This window comes from Trematomus bernacchii, unplaced genomic scaffold, assembly GCF_902827165.1.
Source record: "Trematomus bernacchii unplaced genomic scaffold, fTreBer1.1, whole genome shotgun sequence".
Classification (NCBI taxonomy): domain Eukaryota; kingdom Metazoa; phylum Chordata; class Actinopteri; order Perciformes; family Nototheniidae; genus Trematomus; species Trematomus bernacchii.
This window is the reverse complement of record NW_022987898.1, coordinates 3,375-12,669: the sequence shown is the minus strand read 5'-3', so window position 1 is coordinate 12,669 and position 9,295 is coordinate 3,375. Positions and strand designations below refer to the sequence as shown.

General features: G+C 53.1%; 1 protein-coding gene across 1 annotated transcript; it reads left to right on the top strand.

The window, feature by feature from the left end:
- Positions 1-6,997: 6,997 nt before the first annotated feature.
- Positions 6,998-8,847, top strand: LOC117469923 (chymotrypsin B-like). Its single transcript, XM_034114397.1, is given in 8 exon segments — positions 6,998-7,060; positions 7,487-7,590; positions 7,658-7,679; positions 7,682-7,736; positions 7,854-7,935; positions 8,025-8,205; positions 8,383-8,516; positions 8,593-8,847. Coding segments are annotated over 8 exon segments (792 nt in total). The 5' UTR covers positions 6,998-7,008; the 3' UTR covers positions 8,755-8,847.
- The last annotated feature ends 448 nt before the right edge of the window (positions 8,848-9,295 follow it).

Sequence of the window (9,295 nt, the reverse complement as noted above, 5' to 3'; positions counted from 1 at the left end):
TTCAGGGACACGACGACATGCTGAGGACAGTCCCCACAGGGTGAGGTGTGTTCAGGGACACGACGACATGCTGAGGACAGTCCCCACAGGGTGAGGTGTGTTCAGGGACACGACGACATGCTGAGGACAGTCCCCACAGGGTGAGGTGTGTTCAGGGACACGACGACATGCTGAGGACAGTCTCCACAGGGTGAGGTGTGTTCAGGGACACGACGACATGCTGAGGACAGTCCCCACAGGGTGAGGTGTGTTCAGGGACACAACGACATGCTGAGGACAGTCCCCACAGGGTGAGGTGTGTTCAGGGACACAACGACATGCTGAGGACATTCCCCACAGGGTGAGGTGTGTTCAGGGACACGACGACATGCTGAGGACAGTCTCCACAGGGTGAGGTGTGTTCAGGGACACGACGACATGCTGAGGACAGTCCCCACAGGGTGAGGTGTGTTCAGGGACACGACGACATGCTGAGGACAGTCCCCACAGGGTGAGGTGTGTTCAGGGACACGACGACATGCTGAGGACAGTCCCCACAGGGTGAGGTGTGTTTCAGGGACACGACGACATGCTGAGGACAGTCCCCACAGGGTGAGGTGTGTTCAGGGACACGACGACATGCTGAGGACAGTCCCCACAGGGTGAGGTGTGTTAGGACCATGCTGAGGACAGTCCCCTACAGGGTGAGTTGTGTTCAGGGACACGACGACATGCTGAGGACAGTCCCCACAGGGTGAGGTGTGTTCAGGGACACAACGACATGCTGAGGACAGTCCCCACAGGGTGAGGTGTGTTCAGGGACACAACGACATGCTGAGGACAGTCCCCACAGGGTGAGGTGTGTTCAGGGACACAACGACATGCTGAGGACAGTCCCCACAGGGTGAGGTGTGTTCAGGGACACAACGACATGCTGAGGACAGTCCCCCACAGGGTGAGGTGTGTTCAGGGACACGACGACATGCTGAGGACAGTCCCCACAGGGTGAGGTGTGTTCAGGGACACGACGACATGCTGAGGACAGTCTCCACAGGGTGAGGTGTGTTCAGGGACACGACGACATGCTGAGGACAGTCTCCACAGGGTGAGGTGTGTTCAGGGACACGACGACATGCTGAGGACAGTCCCCACAGGGTAAGGTGTGTTCAGGGACACGACGACATGCTGAGGACAGTCTCCACAGGGTGAGGTGTGTTCAGGGACACGACGACATGCTGAGGACAGTCCCCACAGGGTGAGGGGGTTTCAGGGACACGACGACATGCTGAGGACAGTCCCCACAGGGTGAGAGGTGTGTTCAGGGACACGACGACATGCTGAGACAGTCCCCACAGGGTGAGGTGGTGTTCAGGACAACGACGACATGGCTGAGGGACAGTCCCCACAGGGTGAGGTGTGTTCAGGGACACGACGACATCTGAGGACAGTCCCCACAGGGTGAGGTGTGTTCAGGGACACGACGACATGCTGAGGACAGTCCCCACAGGGTGAGGTGTGTTCAGGGACACGACGACATGCTGAGGACAGTCTCCACAGTGTGAGGTGGTAGTTCAGGGACACGACGACATGCTGAGGACAGTCCCCACAGGGTGAGGTGTGTCAGGGACACGACGACATGCTGAGGACAGTCCCCCACAGGGTGAGGTGTGTTCAGGGACAACGTACGACATGCTTGAGGACAGTCCCCACAGGGTGAGGTGTGTTCAGGGACACGACGACATGCTGAGGACAGTCCCCACAGGGTGAGGTGTGTTCAGGGACACAACGACATGCTGACTGCAGGGGGATTGAACCAGCGCACTTCCTCACTGAGCCACAGCCTAAACCTTTTTTATCATTATTTATTTCTTTACACATAATAATAACAACTTGTTCCTCTTTTCAAATCACTATTTTATAAAGTGTACCCAGATTTCCTCCTTTAAATGTTAACATTATTACAAATGTTTGAAATATAAATAATTCATTTTCCAGATGTCTAACTCGTCGTGGTTTTCCTAACCCGTTGGCACTCAGTCAATTTTTCAAAACTTCATTTTTGATTATGTTAAGATATGATTAACCGTTTTCTTCACTTTCTTTTGCTTTCCACGGGTGGGGGCGCCTGGCAGGCCGCCTATGAGCACCCAAATTCGGCCTGGATCATCCAGGATTTATTGGCTAAGCTCCATAAACTGACTAAATCACCCAGAAAGATCAACTTTCTAGCCCAAAAATATATAATACAAATACATTTAAATAGTAAAAGGTACAATTGTGCTCTGCATTACCCGGAATTTGATTTTCATAGCCCCATGATAGTGATTAAAAATCATTTTCATGCGAAAAAGTGTTAAAACGCCTGATTAAAGCATATGCAGGACCCCAGTGAGCTCCAGACTATGTGCATTGTGTTGGGGAACCATATTAATGATAACATAAATGCATTTAAATGCAAAAATAATTATTTAAAATCCTTTTAGGGGGACAATTATGTATGTCCAGTATGACTCCAAGATACTTGAAGTGGGAGACTAGTTCTATTTCTGCTCCGTTTAAAAACACATTGGATCCTTCGATTTTGACTGGTCCTTTACTGAACATCATGCATACTGTTCTTTTTACATTTCACTGTAAGCACATGTTGTTCAGCCAGTGGTGAACCTTGTCCAAAGCATTAGAGAGACAGGATGAGATCATTTCAGTGTCTTCCCCTGTACAAAGATGACCGCATCGTCAGTAGGGGTCAGTAGGGGTCAGTATGGGACAGAAGGGGACAGAAGGGGACAGAAGGGGACAGTAGGGGTCAGTAGGGGACAGAAGGGGTCAGTAGGGGACAGAAGGGGTCAGTAGGGGTCAGTAGGGGACAGAAGGGGACAGAAGGGGACAGAAGGGGTCAGTAGGGGACAGAAGGGGACAGTAGGGGTCAGTAGGGGACAGAAGGGGACAGTAGGGGACAGAAGGGGTCAGTAGGGGACAGAAGGGGACAGAAGGGGACAGAAGGGGACAGAAGGGGACAGAAGGGGTCAGTAGGGGACAGAAGGGGACAGTAGGGGTCAGTAGGGGACAGAAGGGGTCAGTAGGGGACAGAAGGGGTCAGTAGGGGTCAGTAGGGGACAGTAGGGGTCAGTAGGGGACAGAAGGGGACAGTAGGGGTCAGTAGAGGTCAGTAGGGGACAGAAGGGGTCAGTAGGGGACAGAAGGGGTCAGTAGGGGTCAGTAGAGGTCAGTAGGGGATAGAAGGGGACAGTAGGGGTCAGTAGGGGACAGTAGGGGTCAGTAGGGGACAGAAGGGGTCAGTAGGGGTCAGTAGGGGTCAGTAGGGGACAGTAGGGGTCAGTAGGGGACAGAAGGGGACAGTAGGGGTCAGTAGGGGTCAGTAGGGGACAGAAGGGGACAGTAGGGGTCAGTAGGGGACAGTAGGGGTCAGTAGGGGACAGAAGGGGTCAGTAGGGGACAGAAGGGGACAGTAGGGGTCAGTAGGGGACAGTAGGGGTCAGTAGGGGACAGAAGGGGTCAGTAGGGGTCAGTAGGGGACAGAAGGGGACAGTAGGGGTCAGTAGGGGACAGTAGGGGTCAGTAGGGGACAGAAGGGGTCAGTAGGGGTCAGTAGGGGTCAGTAGGGGACAGTAGGGGTCAGTAGGGGACAGAAGGGGACAGTAGGGGTCAGTAGGGGTCAGTAGGGGACAGAAGGGGACAGTAGGGGTCAGTAGGGGACAGAAGGGGACAGTAGGGGTCAATAGGGGTCAGTAGGGGACAGAAGGGGACAGTAGGGGTCAGTAGGGGACAGAAGGGGACAGTAGGGGTCAATAGGGGTCAGTAGGGGACAGAAGGGGACAGTAGGTGTCAATAGGGGTCAGTAGGGGACAGAAGGGGACAGTAGGGGTCAATAGGGGTCAGTAGGGGACAGAAGGGGACAGTAGGTGTCAATAGGGGTCAGTAGGGGACAGAAGGGGACAGTAGGGGTCAATAGGGGTCAGTAGGGGACAGAAGGGAACAGTAGGGGTCAGTAATGATGTGCTCTGATGTTAGAGAGTGTGTATCTGCAGGATCGGGATGTAGCAGCGATGTTAGCAGTTCAGCTGGTCGTCCAGTGTCACGCCCAGGTTCCTTGCAGTCTGAGTCAGGACCAGGTTCCTTGCAGTCTGAGTCACGCCCAGGTTCCTTGCAGTCTGAGTCAGGACCAGGTTCCTTGCAGTCTGAGTCAGGACCAGGTTCCTTGCAGTCTGAGTCAGGACCAGGTTCCTTGCAGGAAACAACAGAGGTGCCGGTTTTGATGGACAGGTCATGGATGGGACAGTCCTTACCGGATGAAGAGGAGTTTATTCTTGTTTAGATTGAGCTTCAGGTGGTGTTCAGACATCCACTGAGAGATGGCAGCCAGACAGGCAGAGATGCGTGCGACCACCTGGGTATCAGACCAGAACAGACCCCTGTGGGACCCAGGAAAGACAGACCCCTGTGGGACCCAGGACAGACAGACCCCTGTGGGACCCAGGACAGACAGACCCCTGTGGGACCCAGGACAGACAGACCCCTGTGGGACCCAGGAAACAGACAGACCCCTGTGGGACCCAGGACAGACCCCTGTGGGACCCAGGACAGACCCCTGTGGGACCCAGGAAACAGACAGACCCTGTGGGACCCAGGACAGACCCCTGTGGGACCCAGGACAGACCCCTGTGGGACCCAGGAAAAAGACAGACCCTGTGGGACCCAGAACAGACAGACCCCTGTGGGACCCAGGACAGACAGACCCCTGTGGGACCCAGGACAGACAGACCTCTGTGGGACCCAGGACAGACAGACCCCTGTGGGGCCCAGGACAGACAGACCCCTGTGGGACCCAGGACAGACCCCTGTGGCACCCAGGACAGACCCCTGTGGGACCTAGGACAGACAGACCCCTGTGGGACCCAGGAAACAGACAGACCCCTGTGGGACCCAGGACAGACCCCTGTGGGACCCAGGAAACAGACAGACCCCCGTGGGACCCAGGACAGACAGACCCCTGTGGGACCCAGGACAGACAGACCCCTGTGGGACCCAGGACAGACAGACCCCTGTGGGACCCAGAAAACAGACAGACCCCTGTGGGACCCAGGACAGACCCCTGTGGGACCCAGGAAACAGACAGACCCCTGTGGGACCCAGGACAGACCCCTGTGGGACCCAGGACAGACCCTGTGGGACCCAGGAAAAAGACAGACCCCTGTGGGACCCAGGACAGACAGACCCTGTGGGACCCAGGACAGACAGACCCCTGTGGGACCCAGGACAGACAGACCCCTGTGGGACCCAGGACAGACAGACCCCTGTGGGACCCAGGAAACAGACAGACCCCTGTGGGACCCAGGACAGACAGACCCCTGTGGGACCCAGGACAGACAGACCCCTGTGGGACCCAGGACAGACAGACCCCTGTGGGACCCAGGACAGACAGACCCCTGTGGGACCCAGGACAGAACTTTAAACACCATATTGAAGTTTTAACAAAGAAATGTAAATTCACTCTTGGCTTCCTTGACAGACTTAAATGTTGTTTTTCAACTTCATCCCGTTAAAGGTTGGTCTCTGGCTTATTCCTGTCCCAGCTGGACTACGGTGATACCATCTATAGATTTACCTGTCCCACTGTTTTGGCCAAACTCTACCCACTCTACCATGCTGCACTGCGTTATATATCAAATGCACCCTATAGGACTCATCATTGCACACTGTATAGCCTAACTGGTTGGTCCTCACTTACTATGCGTAGGATGCAGCACTGGTTTTTATTAATGTATAAAGACATTTTAGGTAAGCTTCCACTCTACATATGTGCTAGATTTGCCCCAGTTTGTGACTCTCACAACCTCAGATCCAGTGCCTGGATACGGGTCCAGGTTCCTGCTGTGCGGACTGAGGCTGGGAAAAGGAGTCTTTCTTATTATGGTCCTTGGTCTTGGAATGACCTTCAATCACGCCTCAATTGAAGCACTTGTCTCTATATCATGTTTTAAATGGAAGTTGTCTGAAGTCCTCACCACCAGCTGCTCTTGCAGTAACAAGTAGTGTACTTTTCTTATTGTCCTGATGTGCACAATGTAGTGACTGCTTTTTCCTCTTTTGGTTTCTTAGTTATGTTCTCTGTATTTGATATGTTTGTGTTTTGTGTTATGTGTAACGTTGCTGCCTTCTTGGCCAGGTCAGCTTTGAAAATGAGATTTTATCTCAATGTTTTTATCTGGTTAAATAAAGGTTACATTTAAAAAAAAATAAAAAAGACCCCTGTGGGACCCCAGTGAGGAGATGACGAGAGTCTGACACAGACCCTCTCTAAGTTGGATAATTGTATTCATACATCATATAATACAAATGGTGTGTTTGGGTTCCTCAGAGTCAGGGGGAGCAGGGAGGGTCTGGGGAGTTTGACCCTCAGGTCCACAGGTCTCTGGACATGGTTCTCTACCAGCTTACAACTCAACAAAAAACATACAACATTTTAAAAAATGGTTTATAACTCAATAAATAGCATGCAAACCCAATCACAGGGTAGGAGGTGGGGTCTGTGACAAATGAGACGTCAGCAGCCAATCACAGGGCAGGAGGCGGGGTCTGTGACAAATGAGACGTCAGCAGCCAATCACAGGGTAGGAGGCGGGGTGTCTGATCCTGGATCAACCTCCTTATCTTTCCAAAAACCTCACAAACAGCTGCACCAAACACAGTAGACCAAATATGATGAACACATAATAAAAATAACTCCTATATCGTTATTGGTATTAATATTATTGCAATTATATTTGTCTTTGTTGTATTTCTCTTTTACTGTATTTAATATTTATTGCAACTTTAATAACTTAAATATGCCTCCTGTGTTATCTTGTTATGGGGGTGTGTGAGCTGTGAGACGTCAGCAGCCAATCACAGGGCATGTGAACGGTCCAGCTGGCAGCAGCAGGAGCAGTGAGCGCTCTGATTGGTTGTGGCACCGGCAGGCTTCAGGATAAAAGAGCAGGCGTCCCTGAACACATCATCTTCCTCACCATGGCCTTCCTCTGGATCCTGTCCTGCCTCGCCTTCGTCAGCGCCGCCTACGGTCAGACCGATAGTCTTCATTCTGTACTGATGTTTATTAACCTGTTCCTCTTCAGTTAGTATCCAGATGTTCTCAATCCTTCAGTTAGTATCCAGATGTTCTCAATCCTTCAGTTAGTATCCAGATGTTCTCAATCCTTCAGTTAGTATCCAGATGTTCTCAATCCTTCAGTTAGTATCCAGATGTTCTCAATCCTTCAGTTAGTATCCAGATGTTCTCAATCCTTCAGTTAGTATCCAGATGTTCTCAATCCTTCAGTTAGTATCCAGATGTTCTCAATCCTTCAGTTAGTATCCAGATGTTCTCAATCCTTCAGTTAGTATCCAGATGTTCTTCTGATGCTAGCTGCATGTCATTTACAGTTGGCTCTCCTCTCTAAATGTGTGTACTATGATATATATTGATGTTTCTACCTGACCCCCCCAGGCTGCGGCACCCCTGCCATCACCCCCCAGGTGTCGGGTTACGCCCGCATCGTGAACGGGGAGGAGGCCGTGCCTCACTCCTGGCCCTGGCAGGTGTCCCTGCAGGTCAGTCTGAGCCTCACTGAATATTCACCTGAGACAGATCTTATTTAACACTCCCTGCTTCTCTCAGCAATCCAGCGGCTTCCACTTCTGTGGGGCTCCCTGATCAACGAGAACTGGGTGGTGACCGCTGCCCACTGCAACGTGAGGTCAGAACACACACACACACACACACACACACACACACACACACACACACACACACACACACACACACACACAAACACACAAAGGAAGGTTTAATGAAACACCACTTCCTGTTTCAGGACGTACCATGTGGTGATTGTTGGGGAACACAATAAGGGCTCCGGCTCCAACGAGGACATCCAGAAACTGAAGCCCGCCCAGGTGAGACCCCGTCAGCCAATCAGTATTCAGAGCACCCCCCCCCCTTCCTTTACCATTAACTGACCCACCCCCCCCCCCCCCCCCCCCAGGTGTTCACCCACCCCCTGTGGAACCCCCGCACCATCACCAACGACATCTCCCTCATCAAGCTGGCCTCGCCCGCCCTCCTGGGACCCAACGTCTCCCCCGTCTGCCTCGCCGAGTCCTCCGACAACTTCAGCGCTGGGACCACCTGCGTGACCTCCGGCTGGGGGCTGACCCGCTACAATGGTGAGTTTCTATGCTAAGCTAACGGAGGCTAACGGTAAGTCGTCTCAACACTTGTTCTGTAGCGGCATGACGATAGGTACAGACTGGAGAAAGATCTAATGAGGGCAGTCCGTTTACCGTTAGCTGGATCAGGGACAGCAGAACATTCATGGGTGCGTTTGATTTCTCCCCCTGCAGCTGCCAACACCCCCAACCTGCTGCAGCAGGCCTCCCTCCCCCTGCTGTCCAATGAGCAGTGCAAGCAGCACTGGGGCAGCAACATCTCCGGAGTCATGATCTGTGCTGGAGGAGCTGGAGCCACTTCCTGCATGGTGAGGCCCCGCCCCTACCTGTCTCACCCTCTCTGTGTCTCTCCCCCTGTGTAACCTGTCTCTCTCCCCCCTGCAGGGAGACTCTGGTGGTCCTCTGGTCTGTGAGAATGCCGGAGCCTGGACTCTGGTGGGCATCGTGTCCTGGGGAAGCAGCCGCTGCTCCACCTCCACCCCCGCCGTCTACGCCCGCGTCACCGAGCTGCGCAGCTGGGTGGACCAGACCCTCGCCGCCAACTAAGCAGAGGAAACCCCAACTTGACATACGACCCCCCCCCCCCACCGACCCCCTGACCCCCTGACCCCCAAACCCTAATAATAAAAACTTTAAAGATCACCCTGTCCATTCATATTTACATGTGTGTGAAATATCTAATAACCACAAGGTTCTTCAGAGTGAGGGGGGGCTACTCACACCCCCACCCCAATGATTAACACACTGTGTTTGTTTCTATTTGTGCTTTTATGGATAAATCTTCATGCCTCATATTAAAAAAGGACTGTATTCATGTTCCTCAGACTGAGGGGGAGCAGGGAGGGTCCGGGGAGTTTGACCCTCAGGTCCACAGTTCTCTGTACATGGTTCTTCACCAGCTTACAACCTGCGGCGGTCAGACTGTACAACCCCCATGGCCCCTGATAGACCCCCACAGCCCCTGATAGATCCCCATGGCCCCTGATAGACCCCCACAGTCCCTGTTAGACTCCCACGGCCCCTGTTAGACCCCTACAGCCCCTGATAGATCCCCATGGCCCCTGATAGACCCCCACGGCCCCTGACA